Here is a 20,499-nt window from a genome sequence, read left to right on the forward strand (position 1 = left end):
TGGCTCTGCAGAACTATTTCAAACAAGTTAGTCCTGCAGGACCGAAAGGGCAAAATGTCCATCCCTAAAGACAGGCAGTAATGTTTGGTGAACGTGTGCAGGGGAGCCCACATTGCTGCCTGGCACAAGTCCCAGACCGGATCTCCTTGGGCTAACGCAGTGGTTGCAGCTTTAGCTCTGGTGGAATGAGCTTGCAAGCCTGTAGGAGGTTGCTGCTTGGCCAATGTGTAGCATATTTTAATGAAGAGCATGACCTATTTGGAGATGGTCTGCCTCTGCAGAGCCTGACCTTTCTTCACACCAACATACGCCACAAAGAGGTGGTCACCCAACAGAAACTCTTGTGTGCGGTCAAGGCAGAACAACGACGCTCTTTTTGGGTCCAGATGGTAAAGTTGCTTCTCTTCTTTAGAGGGATGCAGAGGAGGGCAAAAAGTAGACAGTGTGATGTATTGACTTATGTGAAATGTAGTGACCGCTTTCGGAAAAAAGGAGGCTCTTATGCGAAGCACCAGTCTGTCAGGATATACTGAGAAGTAAGGTGGCTTGGATTAAATGGCCTGCAGATCAGTCACTCTGCAATCAGATGGAATAGTCACAAGAAAAGCAGTTTTAATCATAAAAAGCTTGAGGGGACAATTATGGAGATGCTCAAAAGGAGCACACATCAAGAATGTTAATATACGGTAGGGAGGCCATGGGGCCTAGACGGAAACAGTGAGCCAAAGGGGCCCCCAGATGCGAAAGGAAAAACTGGCTTGCTAAATCTGTGAAAGTCTTTGGTGAGATGAGGACAAAAAAAAAAAGAAGGTTAATATCAGATTACAGTTTCAATGAGGCATGATAAATGGTGAAGGAGAGAAAAGATGAACAAGACTTTTCAGAAACCTACTGCACAATAGGAGATTTAAAAAAAAGGAGGAATAGTCAGGCAACCACAAAAAAGGCAGAAAGAGCAGAAAGATAGCCCTTAAAAGTTCCCAGATTAGAGCCCTGCTGGGCAAGTGCTGGCCAAGGGAAGGAATGAAAAGTAGAACTTCAGAAAGGGGATCAGAAAGGAGATCAAGGTCTTTTTCTAAACAGCATGCCTCAAATGTTTTCCAATGGCAGGCGTATACTGTCTTCATGACGGGACGCCGGCCTGCCAAGATGACATTGCAGACTTCAGAAGGAAGGTCAAAAGATGGCATCTGCCACCACTCAATCTAAAACGCAAGAAGGCAGAGACTGGACAGGTTTGGGTTCAGGACCCTCCCCTGCGACAGAAGATCCTCCCGAATAGGCAGCCTGATCGGAGGATCGATAGCCATGCTCAGAAGGTCAAGATACCAGATCGCCACCCCCCAGTCGAAGCCACAAGGATTACTTGGACCTGGTCGTTCTTGATGTTCTTGAGAACTCTGGGCAGGAGTGGTATGGGTGGAAAGGCCTATAGGAGGCCTGTGCATCACTCGAGATTAAAAAAGTCTCCGAGCGAGAGCAGCCTTAGAAACTCCAGCATGCAACATTGCTGACATTATGCGTTCTCGGCAGAGTGAACAGATCTATCCAAAGCACTTCCCAATGATGAAAGAGAACTAGCACCACCTCCGGTTGGAGACACCATTTGTGACCAGATAGGCATCAATGGCTAAATTTTTATGCTCTGGCATTGAAAGACACAGCCAGGTGTTGAACCACTAGAGATATGCCCCGTTGTTCCAGCCATGTTCAGAGGTGCAGGGCCTCCTGATAAAAGGGTCCACAACCCCACCTGCCCTGTTTGTTGCAGTACCACATTGCCTTGGTGTTGTCCCCGAACACCTGCACTAGCCTTCCCTTGCTGGAGGGCAGGAAGGATTTTAATGGCAGACGGATAGCACAGAGCTCCTGCAGGTTGATTCCTAATTCTGCCAGAGACCAGAGTCCTCTGATCTTCTCCTCTCCTAGATGGCTGCCCCATAGCAGGAGTGACGCATCTGTCACTACTGTATGGTCTGGTTGGGGAAGGGAAAGGGGTCTGCCTTTGACCCAATCACGGTTTGTTATACACCACTGTAGGTCTTTTGCAGTTCCCTCCGAGATCTGGACCATGTCGTAGAGGTTCCCCTGAAGCTGTGCTAATTGAAACTTCAGATCCCACTCCAGATGCCTGCATATGCCATTGCACATGAGTTACCAGCAGGAGGCCATGAGTCCAGGCAGCCTCAGGGTCTGCCTCACCGAAATCCATGAAAGAGGTTGAAACATTGGCATCATGGCCTGGGAGGATATGCCCGAAACTACAGTATGTGCAAACAGCTCCAATGAAAGGGAGCGTCTGAGAGACAGTCAGTTGTGACTTTGGCATGTTGATAGTGAACCCCAGTGAATGCACTTGGCTTGCTGCATTCTGGAGGTGGGAGACGACAGCCTGGGGCAACCCTAACCTTAACAGCCAGTAGTCAAGATGGGGAAGACTGGTACCCCCGATCTGCATAGGTGCACTGCAGTCACCGCCTCCGGGACCAATCGCAGCACCTGCGCAACAGTGTCACACAGAGCATGGAAATATTGGCCCAAAAGGCATGTGGTGTTCACTGACAGCAAAGACAGACTGGCGGAGAAAACATCTTCTTCTCCAAAGAGTCCAACCTCTTGGATTCCCTAATCAGGATTTACCTGGGAATTCGAGGCTTGAACCACCAAGCTCTCTGGGGTAGGGTGTTGAGTGGGGAAATATGGGTCCCCTGGGGCGGGACGGTGGGCGATTGCCCTATTCACAGGACAATCTGTTATGTTGGATTTGAACCAAGTTCCCAAAACGACATCAGTGTGGGCCTCAGTAAACGGGAGTAATGGTTCTGAGGGCGAGACTCCCAGTTTTTAGCTCTCTTTTAGGGGCTGCTTCTAAAATTATATTAATTTTGGTGGTCTGGTTACATGTTCTTGTTTTCATTGATTTACTATAAATAATTAATATTTTTACACAGTTCTGTTTGCTTTTGGCGTGAGGGTTGAGCTATAAAAATGCTAGATACAAACAATAAGTAATGATGCCCGCAAGATGCATGGGTGTTTTTCTGATCAAACATAACACAGCAAAAAGCTCAGCTATCATCTGAGCATCATATAGAGAAAGCTGCCATATAGAGTTCATTTGCCTGGGTGTATTTACGCAGCATGGGCCCGACCCAGGAGGACAAAGGGGCCCTTCACACACTAGTTCACAATTGTTTTGGTGACAGTGCTGAGGGAGGATGACACAGTGCAGTTAGACTAGATGCAAGCAAATTCTGATTAACAAAAATGAGGAGTCAATAAAAGGTGAGATTTAAGTTTTTTTTAGTAGAAAGGAGGAGTCAATAAAAGGTGAGATTTAAGTTTTTTTAGTAGAAAGGAGGAGTCAATAAAAGGTAAGGTTTAAGTTTTTCTTAGTAGAAAGGAGGAATCAATTAAAGGTGAGGTTTTCGTTTTTCTTAGTAGAAAGGAGGAATCAATTAAAGGTGAGGTTTTCGTTTTTCTTAGTAGAAAGGAGGAATCAATTAAAGGTGAGGTTTTCGTTTTTCTTAGTAGAAAGGAGGAATCAATAAAAGGTGAGATTTTCGTTTTTAGGACGCACCTGGTCAGCGCATGCGCTGCTCTGCGAGGCATGCTGTATTGAGGTAGGAACTTAAAGCTCCGCCCACTCCCCGCCCACATTTTATTTTGGCTTCTGTCATTGTCCACTGTAAACTGTGGCTGTTCAATGGTCAAAAGGCTTAGTAGTCCCTCCTTAGTTCCCCCTGGTCTCATTTTATAACCTCCGATGGCGAAAGCCCCGTTATGTGCGTTGTTGCCCGGTAGGCTTTATTTACAACCTCCAAGCAGTATTTTCTCTAATAGCTTTGTCACAGGACATGCTGTTTCCTAACGCTTTTAAAAAATGTTATAGCAAGCATTTGCAAGGCAGAGAGGTCACACGTTTAAGATATTGGCATTGTAATTGCCAATGCCTTTTATTTATCTGGTTTAAAAACAACACATAAATAAAAGGCATCGTGAATTACAAGGCCAATAGCTCAAACACTCATAAATGCGAGACCTATTGTTTTGCTAATGCTTGTTCTTAGTAGAAATGAGGAGTCAATTAAAGGTGAGGGTTCAGTTTCCCCTGAAGTGTTGCTGAGGAGGGGGCAGTCTGAGATGCAGGGTAGGTTCCTTTCTGATCTCGGGGAGTCAAGAGAGAAGGCCCTGCTCCAAGACTCCCCGTTTGGGCCTTGTTGGATATTGATGATGTGCTGCATGTTGTGCCGCGACACGTGGAGGTGCCGAGCTAGCCTGCAAGAGTCCTTCCTCTGTGGCGAGTATGGACTAGAGCAAAAAAGCAGCCCGCAAGCCAACTCTTTCAAGTCTCCCATATATGCACGACTATTCCTCTCAACACATCAAGCAACGTAGATCTGACGTTATATCTGAGGGCTTCACTGAATAGATAGATAGATAGATAGATAGATAGATAGATAGATAGATAGATAGATAGATAGATAGATAGATAGATAGATAGATAGATAGATAGATAGATAGATAGGTAGGTATGTAGGTAGGTCGGTAGATAGATATGTAGCTAGGTAGGTAGATAGATATGTAGATACATAGATAGATATGTAGATACATAGATAGATAGCTAGATAGATAGATAGATAGAGTGAGGCCAATAGATAGATGGATAGATAGATAGATAGATAGATAGATAGATAGATAGATAGATAGATAGAGTGAGGGTGATAGATGGATAGATAGATAGATAGATAGATAGATAGATAGATAGATAGATAGATAGATAGATAGATAGATAGATAGATAGATAGATAGATAGATAGATAGAGTGAGGCCAATAGATAGATGGATAGATAGATAGATAGATAGATAGATAGATAGATAGATAGATAGATAGATAGATAGATAGATAGATAGATATTACAGATTTTATACCGCTACATGCAGAGCAACAAGCCGGTTCAGGACATGGAACATACACTGGTCCAATTCTGGGAATATGAAGTACAAGCAGAGCAGTTAGTTGGAAATTACGCAGAAGCCAAAAGACCGGCTTGCGTTCCCTGCCCCTAAAATTGCAGCATTTTACCTATTTATAGCAATGGCTCAATAAGCTTAGAGCTGGTGCTTCCAAAGGTCTATTCAATGGGAGAAAGAATATCTGTCTAAGCTCAACGCCAAACAGATGAACAGCCCTAACCCGCCCATGCAATATTATCCAGGGAGGCAAAAAAGCAGAAATAAAAACAGATTTTCCTGCCTCGGGGCCTTCTGCTTATGACAAGCTTACACAAGAAAATCAATGGAAATGCACCGAGCCCACGGAGGCCGCACACGCTTGTTTTACTTTGTAATCGATCACCTCACTTCTGACACTTGGCCACAAAGGCTACTCTTATCCGATGACAGGTGCACCCCAAGTTGGGATCCGTTTCTGCAGAGCTCTGGGTCGTACTGATCAAAGCCATCACAAACAAACAACCCAGCAGTACTCAGCCTGATTCTGCACCACGCACAGTGAACCCAGAACAGGGAGAAATGCTGCAGGCGAGGAGAATGGCTCATAATATATTCATGCATCTGCTGTGTGTGTAAGCCGCCGTGCACGCCAAAGCATGTCAAGAATGGCATACAACATTTCAAGAATGGGCGACCAGGCGGGGGGTGGGGGTGATTTTGGAGGTGGTGGTGGTGGGGGGGTCTTTTCTCCAGAGAACTATGAAGTCGATCTACTTATTAGGGCTATCGATATGAACTAGTCCATGCCTGGCCCCTGTCGGTATCAGCACGCGTTACAAAGGTCTTGGCGTGTGGTTCATAGGTGAGCGGAGGAAAAGTTACTGCAAACAAAGAGGGGTCCCAGTGCCTGAACCTGGGTGAGCAGCTGTCATCTATACAACCACTGCATACGAAGGGGTGGAGATCCAATCCGTGCCAAAAGTAACTCCAAATAAAGGGGTGGCTCAGGGCAGGAGGGATTGGTGGAGAGGACTCTTGAGTGCATTTATGAAGGCCAGGAAGGAAGGGGGGGGGGGGGATTAGCTGGAGAAGGAGTTTGTTCCAAAGGATGGGGTCAAAAAGCTGAAGGCCTGTCTCCTAGTTTTCTCTTTCCACACTTTTTCCAAACACTCTTATTGGTTTTATTGATTTTGATCACTTAGAAAAACAAACATTGGATCATGAAGCACAAGTCACCTCTAGCCCTTTGACATAGCTGAGTATCAATAATAAATTGATCAGTTGTTACTTCCACAGCCCAGTGCTGATTCACACTCTACTGAAGTGTGATCAAAACGAATTAGGGATATGGTCAATGCGTTTTGCATTCTATCATTATTTATTCTACCACAAACGAAGTCCATCTCATTGGTTTCATCGCCAAACACCATAACACGAGCATGAGTTCGAAGGGGAATAAAACTAAGCTGTTGAACTCAAAGGGGAGCTCTGGATATGAAGCCTTCTAACTGACAGATAAAATGGAAAAGTAGATATCTATCTTAATATCTAGTGTTTGGACCAAAAGATGAGTCTGTGAGGTACAAGTCCTGATGAAGTCCAAGTTTTACCCTGGAACGAAAAATACCTAGGCGGGAAGGATTTTATTGGAATACACTATTAGTCTTTTACGATAAAATAAACCCATTTGGTGAACAAATCATTTGAACCTGCAAGAACCCAACTACAATTTAAGATGTGGACTGTAGTATTATTCAGAAATATGAGTATTAAATCATGAAACACTTGACACTAGGCAAAACCACTGGTGGGTGTGTGGAGTGAGGATCAATATAATACAGGGTACCAAGGTGCTCTAGTAAATTGGATATTTTGGGCAGCTAGATAGCCACAGTAACAAGCAAATCCACAGTAACAAACAAAATATAATTGTAATTGTGAAGTAATAGATATAGGAAGTACTGTTTTCTCTGGTTGCTGTGTTTGTATCAAGCATATCAAATCCCCTGGGATTTCTTCCTGGTAATCTTGTTAAGGCGTTTACATCAAAGTGGCCTTTATGTTACTAGACAAAATCCTATTATCTGCAAAACTGCACTATTGCAATGCGCTTTACGGCACTAGTAGATCTCCTTAGCAAGAAGTTTCTAAAGTGCAATCCTGAAGTTTGATAGCCGAAGTTCTAAAATTAAATTGAAAATAAAGGAGCTTCATCAGCTTTCATTGATAAAACAGCAAAAGCAATTTACGGTGCGTACCCTAATGCATTAAGCCCTGTATGTCAACGGGCTACACTACTGAAGTTCAAGTATGTCCTGAAATAATACCGAAGGAATTTTACAATCTCATGGAAACAAAACAGCAGAGGCACCAAGCTTTGAACTCATCTCTATAAGGAGTAAAAACTCTGTGGCCTCCTATAGTATTTACTGTGACAAGAGACCAGAGAGCTGGACTTATGAACACACTAAAAAGGGTGCAAAAAGTAAATTACTGACTATTCTGCTGGACCATCTATCGAATAGATGATGTCTCACCTTAAGAATATTCCCATGGCGCCAGAGTGGTCGTAGAGAATTTTCCATCAATGCTCCAATCTGCCGATAGAAGGCATTATGTGGCTCCGTGGTGACTACGTATCACCCCCGAACAGACGGAGTACAGGCGCATATAAGCGCCACTCCTGCACGCTGATGTCAGTTTAATCAATCTTCTCCTACTCCATCCTCAGATTTGGAGCACTTCAAACAAACTGCATGTGACAGTAAGCCAAAATCTTCTAACTTGGAACCTTATTATGATGTTCAGGAGTTCACTCAGCAGAATGGGGAGGTGGGAGGGCAGTGAGAAATATGCAGTTAGAAAGAGTATCCACCAGGAAGAGAGTTACTAAAGATAAGCAACGTGTTCTTCTGATGGATACTTACAACCCCAGACCACTCAATTTAAGAATAGGTACCATAGCAGTATCCTCCAAAAGATGGAGGGCTTGGAGAGTGGAGTCAGACCAGAAAGTCTTGCAGGTACAAGCAGGCACACCGGCCCTTCCGTCAAAACGCTCTCAAGGCAGTAGTGTTTCATGAGCGTATGCACTGAAGCCAACACAGCTTGGCAGATGTCCAGAACTGGCACTCCCTTGCCAGTACCATTGTTGAGGCCTTGGCCCTGGTGGTATGAGCTTACAGGCCTCCAGGGCGTTCTTCCTAACTAAAGCACCGCAGATCTTGATGCAGAGGATTATACATCTAGACAGGGTCTTGTTCTGCAATGCTTTGCTTTTCTTTGCTCCACAGAATCCAACAAAGAGCTGGTCTTCCACACAATGGTCTTGTACGGTCAATGTAAAAGTTCAATGAACTTTTACTGTCAAGCTGATGGGTTCTCTTCTCAAGGGGAGTGAAAAATGTGGACAGAGTGATACATTGGCCGACGTGGACTCAAATAAACAAGTAAAGGAACACAGTAGCCATTGAACATCTGACCTCCACTCATCTCGAGTTGTATTACACTTCTCGTGTTTTGTTAGATGTGTATTTTATTCTGTTTTAACGTACCAATACCATTCGTTAGTCCAGAAAGATGGACTTCCTACTTTTATACGTCATTTATTCAATGATGTACACGGACCATAGAAAAACAATGACACACTGACAACAAAATTTAACCGATATACTGAAATCATTCTGAAACAAAAGAAACACAGACATAACACTACTTTCTGTGAACACAGTACACAGAAAAGGGATGCTTTATAGTTGTTACGTGCTTGTAAGAGAAGTGTTGCACCAAAAGAAGCTGTTGTAGTGATGGTAAATTCTGCCTACTTGTCACAACAAATTGTGACTTAGCATAGACCCTTTTTCCCCTCTAGGGTTGAAAAATTGCAGATTATCAAGCCATTGATCTGGACGTCAGGCAGCGTTTTCAGTGTTTAATTTGAGTCCGTGGGTGGCAGGTGTGGCGCACTGTCACTAATTTTTGGTGACCAGCACTTTTTTTTACTCACCAGACATTTATCAAGAGCAGGAGGGGGAAAACATGCAAATGGAAAATGAAGAGAAAGTTGGAAAAACCACCACAAAGGGAGAAAACAGGAACCTCCAAGAATGAGATAAAGGGCAGGGAGTGTCTGGTGGTGGATTCAAGTGTGTATAAATTTTGAGAGAGACCCCTTGGACACCAAGGGAATGGGGTACTTTAACAGTATGAAAAAGAGATTATTCCCTAGCGCACCTATGTAGCACGACAAATACTACTACACACTTATTCACTCATTGATCACTTTGACAACAGTACTACAGGATATCATTTATTATTATAAAAATATATTTGTACAAATACAGTTGATCGATTTAAAAAGCACTCACTTGAGAGCTGTTCCTATAAAAACATTCATAAAAATATACATAAACACTATATGGAATACACTTTATAAAAACACAAAATTCAATAGGGGCAATACATTCAGTTAGCGTTGATAGGACTCCAGGATAAAAGAAGAAGGTGAGTAGGAAGGATGAAAACTGAAAAAGGAGAGACATATAACTGACATACAACTTGTCAATAAACGTTGCACGTAATGGGGTTGCATATACACCAGATCCTGACAATTTGTAATTATTGTTCTATAAGACAGGTGTTTCTCTCCCTTGTCCCGCGTCCAGTCCCTCTTGACTGGACGCGGGACTGCCGGCGGTGATTTCGAGACACGACTGATTGCAAAGGACGTGGGGTGTGGAATACGAAGATTCTGCCTGTTTTAGAAACTGTCAGCGATAAGATACCCACCCCGTAAGAAGAGCAACAGACTATAAATCTACCGGCGCGCTGGAAAGTCCCACAGAAAAACGCAAAGGGAACAGTGTAGCACATGACCCACTAATAACGCTGAAGACAAATTTAAGAAAGCCTAACAGGGATCAGCCCACGATAAACGAGTGGAAGGGACTCTTAAACCAGGAGAAGCAAAACCAGGATTAGGAACAGAACCCAATCGAGTGTTATGGGGGTAAGGAATATCCAACCACTCAAGCTGAATACACATAAAATCCAATAATATGTGACAGGAGCATTGTGATAGCACGGGCAACCATCCAGTGCCGAAAATAGTGGGAGAGACTAATTAAAATAGTCTTGATAAAGATGGTAACATATCAATAAGACCATCGAAACGCGTCGACGCCCTTTCGCACGATCAAGGGAGAGAAACACCTGTCTTATAGAACAATAATTACAAATTGTCAGGATCTGGTGTATATGCAACCCCATTACGTGCAACGTTTATTGACAAGTTGTATGTCAGTTATATGTCTCTCCTTTTTCTGTTTTCATCCTTCCTACTCACCTTCTTCTTTTATCCTGGAGTCCTATCAACGCTAACTGAATGTATTGCCCCTATTGAATTTTGTGTTTTTATAAAGTGTATTCCATATAGTGTTTATGTATATTTTTATGAATGTTTTTAAAGGAACAGCTCTCAAGTGAGTGCTTTTTAAATCGATCAACTGTATTTGTACAAATATATTTTTATAATAATAAATGATATCCTGTAGTACTGTTGTCAAAGTGATCAATGAGTGAATAAGTGTGTAGTAGTATTTGTCGTGCTACATAGGTGCGCTAGGGAATAATCTCTTTTTCATGGTGGATTCAAGTGCCAGAGGTGAATTCAAGACCATCAGGCATGGAATTTGGCACGCTGACATTTAAAAACTCCAGCCACGGGCTTCTGAGCAGAGCTTTGGGTCCCGGTGCAGATTCTTTTACAAATTAAGGGCTGAGCATTTGTCATCATATGTCCATGGTAAAAACTAACTTTTTGACTGGATCCTTGGGGTTGATATATGATGTGCATGTGTGCTTTTTCTGAAGTTGCTTGGCTCGGGAGACGTTCTGCATCACACATTTTGAAGTGGACTCAAGACCATCTTCAAGAGCTGAACAAGAGGCAGTGATAGTTTGGATTATAAATGTTTGTTCTTATAAAAAAGATTTTACTGTTTGGAAACCTGTGTTGAGTGGATTTTAATCGCATTGTTTGGCGTCCGGGGACATGACCTATGCCTTACTTGTGAAGCTTTTCTTTAATTTTATTTTTTATCCATGCTCTTGTGCTTAAAGTATAATGCAGATGCTCGCTCAGTGGGGGGCTTCTTCCGTTCTTAGCCTCCTATTCCACGCGTGGAAGTGCCCTTATGTTAATATCGCTCACCCTACCCTGATATCGTGCTTCAGTGCTCAAGCCTTGCCCAATGTGGCGGTCTCCACAATGTTGTCACATCATGCACAAGCTTCTCGTTGCACAAACATTTCTCTCCACCAAGCACCAGAAGACAGTGTCCTTCTCTCCTGCAAACTCGTCTTCACTTTCACAGTTTGCATTAAAAGGAACAATTTTGCCGCCTGCGACAGAAAGCACTGTCGAATATGTATACACATTGTTTTAAAATAATATTACACACAATATAAGACAGGCTACTGCAAAATGTGCAGACATTTAATGTTCATTATAAAGTGTTAACTTCCATTTCAGGGTTTTTGAAGCAGTTACAAGATATTTTAGAGTTTCTCGTTGATCAAAAGGGGCGTAATTTCCAATATTGACCTCTTTCCATGCACTTCGTTCCGTGACATGGTGTCACTCTAAGTGTCACACATTTGGCCGTTGAATGTCACTCATAAGAGCACTAAAACCATGGAAATGTCACACTTAAGTAATCTGAAACAAACTTGGCAGCTATATAGGTGTGAACTCTAGCTTTGAAAACTCTGCCCACAGACTTCACTCAACCTGTAAATCAATGTGTGTGAGCGTCGAGCAGCATCCATGCTCACTGCAAGGCAAACCTTCAGATCTAGCCCCTAACAACAGTACCGCTAAACCTCATGGGTAAGGTAGCTTCCGCTGTGGGGAGCGTGCAGAAAGGTAAACATGCTTACGCAACCAACCAAGCTTTAGATATGCTTCTTGTCAAAATACTCCACGATAAAGTATCGACAGGTGCAAATTAAAAGGCCTTTTGTTTCGCTGAGTGTAGCGCACAACAAGTGTGTGAAGGAGGGTCGCAAACAGCGACCCCACGGATACTCTATGGAGCACCTGACAAAAATAAATATACGAATACCGGGCTCAAAACCTAATTATACTGAGAGTCGTCTGCTTACACGCTTTGTCGAGTCGTGACCAACCTAGCCACTTAATCGAGCTAAACAAAGCAATTAAACTAAAATACAGCACAAAAGAGCTCCGTGTTGGTAAAAGCTTCAGACAGATTTCCTGAGCTGTCCAAGTGCTGATTTTCTTACATACACACACACAAATCTCTCTCTCTCTCTCTCTCTCCCTCCCTCTCTCTCTCTCCCTCTCTCTCTCTCCCTCTCTCTCTCTCTCTCTCTCTTTCTCTCTCTCTCTCTATATATATATACAGTTAAAGCAGTAAGGTGTACATATGATATTTACTTAAAAAGCAATTATAGTTACTAATTAAAACTGATAAACACATAAATGTGCCAGTTATGGTTCACTCCATATTTCGCACAAAAGTCGTGCAAACCATAACTTGCACACCAAAGGTAATGCTTATGGCCTCACAAACCTCACAGCATAAGTAAAAAAAACAGATCCAGAATGCCAACCCCCAAAATCCTCCCATAACCGGCAATGGACAAAACGGATGTAGAAACAGAGAGATATTCATGACACGGATGTGAAAAGTTTACTGCAGGTAAACTCACCAGTACATACATACATACATACATACATACATACATACATATATATATATATATATATATATATATATACATATATACACATACACATATCAATGGCAGTTAGAAGGCTGCCAGTACTATTGCTAATATGAGCGTGTTTCTGCTGAGATAATATATTTGCAAGATGATCTATTTCCTCCATAAGCAAACAGAGCTGAAAATAAATAATTGTTCGGGAGTGCCGTGATGCTAATAACTTGTGTGAAGTCTCATGTGATGTCACAAGCGATGCTATCAATGGTGTGATGATGTCTTGTGCAAAATCTTAGCAAATCATGGTACGGTGCTATGGTTGCACAACCACAACATCCTTTCAAATTCAATATTAGACTGACTTATTAAGATATTTTCATTAGTGACAACCGTAACTTACATTAATGAAGCCTTTTCAATGGCATTTTGGGATCTGTAAACATATACATCAACAACTGCCCTCAAGCGTGCTGTGCTGTTACTCCCAGTAGCCACTGGGCATGGCCTGTGATTGTCGACATGGAATGTCCTTTTGTCATAGTGTGTGTCCAGTGCACAGCTTGTGATCTTTGGCTACACTCCATATAGTACCATCTCGTCCAGTACACACTGGTCACGCCTTGAGGGCACTATACGTAGACAGAGTCGGACTAGGACAGAAAATAGGCTGCGGCACCAAAATAAATGTGAGTCCCAGAAGTAAATCAGATAGATTTTTAAAAAGTGGCGCAAATTGTGGCAGTGTTGAACTTGTAAAGACACATGATTTAGGTGTTTTGCAAGGCATGGGAGACTGCATTTGTGCTTGCCGCAGACAATGTTTGTGGTAATATCAGGGAAATTACAGGTAAAATCAAGCCACCTGATCGTAAAAGAGGCCCACAAACAGACAAAACTCGACCCTCACACTGACGTGTCAGACCAGCCCTTCTGGCACTGCCAGATTGCCCTACATGCCAGTTCGAGCCTGCGGCTGTACTGATCCCCAGAGACTACTGCCACAGCATGCATTTAGCTGTGCCCTGTGACCTCTGGGCGCAAAGCATGGCCAGCCTACTCCTCCTGCCCCACAGCTTGCAAGGCACTGCCTTTGATCATACTCTGTGGGAGGATAGTGAGGTCTTCATCTCTGCCAGGACCACTGCCCACTGATCACTGCCCACAGCCTTTACCAGCGTTCACTGGCATGAACCTCTACCACGCCCTTGTTTAAAGCAATTGAATATGACTTTGCTCTTCACTCTTCCCTTATAGTTTCTTCCACTGTCTCCGTGAGAAAGTCAGTGCCAAGACGCCCAAGGGCATACACTGCGCTCTATAATATTAAAATCAAATCAACACCCCTGCCAGCTGGCCAATGGCATGCCTTTAGCCACACTTCTTTAGACCCCGTTTCACTCCTCCGCTGTACCAAGTGGATTCAGACTTGGGCAACAGTGATGTCCAAAGGAAAAAATGGTAGAATGATGAATTGACCAGTGACCTACTCAGAGTCTAGAGACTCCGTTTGTATAATAGCAACCAAATATGTGGTTATTGCGCACACACACGCACACATGACAGTACACATATCAACAGTCGCCCTAATGTATTCCAATCCCCTGTTGGAGATTGTAAACACTGATTTGAGCTCATTGGTGATTTGGTGATTGGACAACGCTTGGGTCATCAAAAACCAGGTTTACAGATGTGACTTTGGAAGCCTAGAGGTCTGGGCCACACCGCATCATGTGGCAGATCCACAGTGAATGCTAGCTGTACTCACCCCACTGCAGAGGGGCCAGCTGCAGGTGCTCCAGGATCAGCTGGTTGAGGACCCCTTCCACGCTGGCCTCTCCTTCACGCTTCAGAGATGGGTGAGAACAAGTTAAGGACAACGTGGCTTATATAACCAACATGAGTACAATAATAGCGTAATCAGCTTGCAAAGTAATCAAACATTTACATTGAAAAACATTCATTTTGAGGAAAACGAAAGTCTATATATACACACACACATATACATATATATATACATATATATATATATATATATATATATATATATATATATAGTGCTTCTTTCATCTGACATGAGCATGCAAAAATTAAAACAACCTGAATTTGAAGCAGGTATTGACAGAGCCAACAGATGTTGTAGGAAACACTGGTGCGTGCGTTATATATATACTGACCATACAACATAAATGTAGGCTCAATTATTGTAAAAAAAAAACCAAGTAATTAGCTGTGTTGCAAGACGCTTGTATGCTAACTGGTTTATTTAACGTGCGCAATCAAATTTGCATGTGTGTGCATTAACTAGACAAACTAGGTAGTGCTGCACAGTCCTGAAGTTCATCTGCTGGTTTATAAGAAAACTGCTGTTGCACGTTGACCGTTTTGTTTAGAAGAGTACTTTTGTATGTTGGTGTTTGTTGAGTGTGTGCTTTAATGTGTTGCAGACCAGTGAATATTCATATTAAGGTAGCAGGGCCTGACTAAAACCCAAAGCAGACCTGGCAAATGTTTTCAGACCAGCCCCCGCAGGGTGTATAGCGAGTGCAGTGAAAGAGCCTGACCACTAAAAGGGGGGTGGGGGGCAGTTGGTGGGTCCCCTCCAAGAATATCAGGGAAGAAATGGTACATTCTACAACAGATTAGTCATTACATATTCAACTGTTTTAGCTTTTAAAGCATAGTAAAGGATCACCTTACTGTGCACCAGATATGGCAATCTTTGTTGGGCCCTGCAATGATTCTCTCACCATCACCCTCCAACAGTACCTCTCATCTCTCCATTGCCCCTCTGTCACATGTCTTTCATTTCTTTTATTTGTTTTGTAGCACCTCTCTTCCCAGTGTAGGGTGTCAGGGCATTCCACACCACACACACACACAGACAATGAATCAGACAAGTGTAAATCAGTGTATAGAAAATGTTACATAAGGCAAAGAGCAGTACAAGGTGTAGGATTCACATGTCACCCATACTGGTAGGCCCTTCTTAAGAGTGCTTAGTCTGGAGAAGCACAAACTAAGGTTTCAGAACATAACACAGTGGTTAGGGTTGACTTTAATAAGAATGTATATTACCCAAACAAACCTTTTTAGCAAACTCAGCATAATGAAAGACTGAGAAAAACATAATTTTCTCAACGATACCATGTAGTATGCATGCAGCTCCTTGATGGCAGTTCATAGCTCACGGTGCTACATTATGATTGTAACTTATGAACTTCACATTAGGAAAATTAAATCTGTGATAAAAGCAGTAATGCACTGATCTATGCACATAAAATGCTGTTCTTTAATCTGCATGGTACACGTTCTTTGCAGCAGGCATATAACCCTCTGAACTATTTATATGTGTAAAAACTGCCACTAGATAAAAAACTCCCACTTCTCTCCAGCAGGTACATTTTTCACCTGCGTTATCTTGACACTTTTAATGTTGCCTGAAAACTGCTGGATATACAAGAAACTTTGCAGTGCCTTTGAAACTGCTGCGCTCCTACAAAACCGGCCGCCACTACCAAAACCAGCCACGCACCCCTGCAGCCTCCCGGAAAAAAGAATGGTAGATTTGTGGTGCTGGTTGTGTGTGAGTGGATTGGTATAATATATCATGCTAGGAGTTTGTGTGTGTTGTTCTTTAGTGAAAAGGGCTGTTGAAACTAGGCCTGAGTGGTAAATTCCGTTCCGCTCGCAGAATCTGCGGAATTTGGGTAATTTCGCGTTCCACAGAAAACATGGAATTGCCAAAAATCCTGCGATCGCGGCTTTGCAGATTTTTTTGCTTCTTTGCGCTTTCAAAATGCGTGTTCGCAAGATATTTCTCCCTGAGCATACAAACAGCGTTCGCGAACAGGAAAAAAGCATCGCTTACGGGTGGAACAAGCAATTCCGCGTGTTCGTTGAACTTCTGCGTGTTCGCTGAGATTTTTTACCATTTCGCAGAGCTTTGCATAGCACGACTACGCAAATTCCGCCCACCCATAGTTGAAAACCCACAATATGGAATTTCTGTGCATTGTTGTTTGTACATTGTTCTGTCTAAGTTGTTTCCTAGTCGGTTGTATTAATATTGAGTGCTGTAGGGCTCCAGCCCAGCTGCTTTATTTTCAATGCAAAGGATATTGGTGCTCTTGTCTTAACAATTAAAAGTAGGCAGAAATGTAAATTAAATGTCAGCTTTAAATGAGAAGGGCAGAAGTGCTGATGTTTCGTCGTAGATTTACTGTGGTCTTGAGTTGGTCTGCATGTAATCTGTGTAGAGAGAATAATAGTCATAGAGGATTCTAATGTGAATATTGCTCAGTGCTTTAAGGCACTCACATGACGAAACAGGACTCCAAGGTGTCAGTGTTTAATATAAATAAGGCACCAATTACGAAATGAAATTAATTTTGAAATAATATTTTATTCTTCAGTGACTTCATTTAATCATAACGTTCCATGTGGTTGGAGGAAACCTTATTATGTATTAACAACCTGCGAATTCCTCAGGGCAACATTTTAATCAGATATTCTATGTTCACATTTAAAAAAAAAAAGTGTGGGTTTTTTCTCTTCTCTTGAGGAGCTCATATAGTGTGCTGCTCAAGATGAAGTGAAACAAACTTTGAGTATTTAGAGTTTGGTGGATTTGGGTGGAGAAGTGTGGCTCACTGGTTAGAGGAGGCAGACCCTGATGCAGAGGTCCGACCCGGGACCAGGGTTCAATTCCCGACGCGGCAGGGTCTTGAGCTCAAAAATGTCGACGGACTCGATAATTCTCGCCTCGGTGCCTACTCCAATCATGTGGTCCCACTCTGCAACTCTGGGCAATAGCTTGCTTAATCTCCACTATGGCCCCACTGCGATGGGATGCCTGGTCTTCACCTTGGGGATGCCCAGTAGGGGTTATCTCGCAGGGAAAGCCAGGAAGGGTTCCCAAAGCAAGCGCTAAGAGACCTGTCGGTGATTTGGCGCTATATAAATCAAAATTAACATAACATAACATAACTTACCCTATTTAGTGTGCGCAGGCATCCAGTATGCCCTAAATAGAGCAGACTGGACATGTGCAAATAATTGGCCGAAGGCTCGCTCCCACCAAAGTCTAAATACGGCCCTTATTCTCTGTAAGGTGCTAGTCTCCAGATAGACCAGCAAACTTTGTAACAGCAACTGTAGTATTGTGCCTGAAAGTGAGCCAAATCAATACCTGCAGACCGCCGCCCACATCAACCCTTCACACAAAGAATACCTGGCATCATGCAGCTCGCCACCACCACTAGGCCTCTAGACCCCTCCCAGGTCAGGCAGTGCTGTCCGCTCTTGATGGAAGAAAAAAAGGACAGCCAGACCTATGATGACGGCGGTTTTAACTAAGCCGCCGCCAGCTAAGCAAAGACCAGAAGAATGGCGGACATGATGGGCCCTCATCCTCCATATACCGCCACTTAACTCTTTCCACCACCCTACCAGGGGTGGCTCTTCCGCTAAGGAGGAGGAGCGGACCCCCACTGCTCTTACAGCAGGTAAAAGGGAAAAAAAATGATAGTAACATCGTTAGTACCATTTTATTTTTGGAGCTACAGGGTTTGGTGAGGGTGGGGCAGGGCTGGCACCACAAGGGGAGGGATGGTTCATGCACTTAAGTGTGCATGATGGTTTAGCCGGCCAAACAGTCATGCACACTTTGCGTGTTCCCCACCAGCAGTAATGCACAGGATCATAGTCCCTGTCTGAGCGCTGAGCCATAGCGCTCAGACCAATCACATTGCAGCATTGTGATTGGCTTAGTGGAGCCTGTGTGCTTCCTGCTACCGGGACTCATCAGGAAGCGAAGCTGAGGAGAGACGACAGCCGTGAGAAGGTAGGTGTTTTTTTTCTTTTATATATTTTTCTTCCCCGCCACCCCAGTTTCCTGCCAGCCTCTACTGCACCCTACCACTGGTTTAATGTAGCATAGAAGAGTGGGTAAGTAAGGGGATTACCGTGGAGGTGACTGCCCCCCTATCCCCCCTACGCAAGAGGCCTCACAGAATTGTAAAACATGTTATTTTCACTGGTGTAGCATTAATGGCAGTGTATAGGCAGATTTCGAACCCGCTACTCGGGTTAATGATTTCCTATGGAAGTCATACACATTAATTACTTCTTCGCTTGTTATCAGTCATTTAGTGTTTTCATTTCACCTTTATTCAGCTAGGATTTTGGAAAAGACCCTCTGAAAGCGAGCATCACACACACACACTTCCTCACTCCTTACACAAACACAGTTGCTGATATGAGACAAGGGAGACAGTTTAACACCTCCCCCCTTTCAAGTTTCATCCTCTGAAACTTTTGCTCTGAACTTCCATTTTCAGAGACAGCCGGGACTCCCGCAGCGACAGATCTAGGGTAACAGGATGGCGGCGAGGTCTCCCTGGCCGCTGGTTAATGCGCCGGGTGGTTCGCGGCCTTTCTTTTGCACCAGATTGGGGTTTGATCACAGCCGGGAGCCGGATCACAGGCCCTGCGCCAGCGCAGCCTTTCATGGCTCCGTTCTGAGGCTTGCACTCGCTTCTTTCTGCTACTGAACACACGAAGGCGTTTGAGTTCAACACGTTTTCCTCCTTCTTTTATTAAAAACCAAATATTTTGAGCTGGATGAATAGGCTTATGTTACATTCATGAAAAAAAGACTCGCTGATCAGCATCAAACGTGGGCGAGAGGTTTGGGAAAACACATCTGCCCCCTGATGTTTTTCTGTCATTACTCCAGTGTTAGAAATATTTAACTGCTCAAGGTTTTGAATAAACGTTCCTTCAGAAGAAAAACACACTTTTGCAAAGAATAACTTAAAAAGTGCAAATAGAATTTAAAAAAAGACTCTCCAGTCACAGCGTTTAAGCTGTGCTAGTTTTACGGCCGATCGGGTGGCTGCACAAGGCGCTACCAGCAGGGGGCGACAGATGGCTTTGAAAAGCAGGACAAGTTGCCCCCTCCTGGTTGAACTGGGGGCAACAAAATGTCACTTTGCTTATGGCAGAAAAAAACACTTGCAATGACGTAAAAATACTGAAGACAGTGTCTCATGTCTAACCCTATTTTCATGTTTTGCATCAAAATAAATGTTCCTCAGCATAGAACTCAACCATGGCTTAGTTTTCTATTTACAACAATTAACGGCTACCTTAGAGTCTGCCTGGTGAACTTTGGGAAGGGGGCGGCAAATTAGCCAAGGGCTGCCACAACCAGATGGAATAACAGCCGAGTTGGCCTGGAATATGTTCAGCAATCATTTCTATGACATATATATATATATATTTTTGTTGTTGTTGTTTTTCAAAACCTTTATTGAGGAAATTCAAGTCAGACACATTACACTGTGCAACATAGCAGCTCAGATTGACACAGGAAAAATCGACATGCAGTCGGAAACAAGTAGATTACACCTTGCAACATACAGGAATCCGTTAAGGTTGCAATCTCAGCGTCACTACCAGGGGTCCCTCCCCTCATGGGGGGAATTTCTATGACATATTTTTGCCATGGGTCTGAAGTGGCTTGCAGCCCACAACCAATCTCTGGGCAGAAATTGATTCAGGGCTCCTGCAAACACATGACTGCACCAAAGTATTGGCCATGCAGATTGGTTCATTTGATACAGGAATTCTCTTGGAATGCATCTCCCTGTTCACTCCCAAAGTGATGTAGGACTTTTATCAGACTTCCCAGGCCACCGACAGTACTTCAAATCTTTCTGGTGGGAAACTGCACCAGCAGCCTAGTCTAACCCAGTGCTTAATTTGAGCCGGTGCTCGCCAGAGCTCAGCACAGAC

General features: G+C 43.4%; 1 protein-coding gene across 1 annotated transcript in view; it reads right to left on the minus strand.

Annotated features, from left to right (window-relative positions):
• TRAPPC9 (trafficking protein particle complex subunit 9) overlaps nucleotides 1-20,499 on the minus strand; it is a 2,581,727-nt gene that overhangs the window by 679,379 nt on the left and 1,881,849 nt on the right. The window contains exon 21 of the mRNA XM_086966259.1: nucleotides 14,468-14,558. Within this exon, the coding sequence (XP_086822385.1) occupies nucleotides 14,468-14,558 (91 nt within the window). The remainder of the gene's footprint in view (nucleotides 1-14,467; nucleotides 14,559-20,499) is intronic.

The sequence above is a fragment of the Lissotriton vulgaris genome, chromosome 4_1 (assembly GCF_964263255.1).
Source record: "Lissotriton vulgaris chromosome 4_1, aLisVul1.2, whole genome shotgun sequence".
In the NCBI taxonomy this organism is placed as follows: Eukaryota; Metazoa; Chordata; class Amphibia; order Caudata; family Salamandridae; genus Lissotriton; species Lissotriton vulgaris.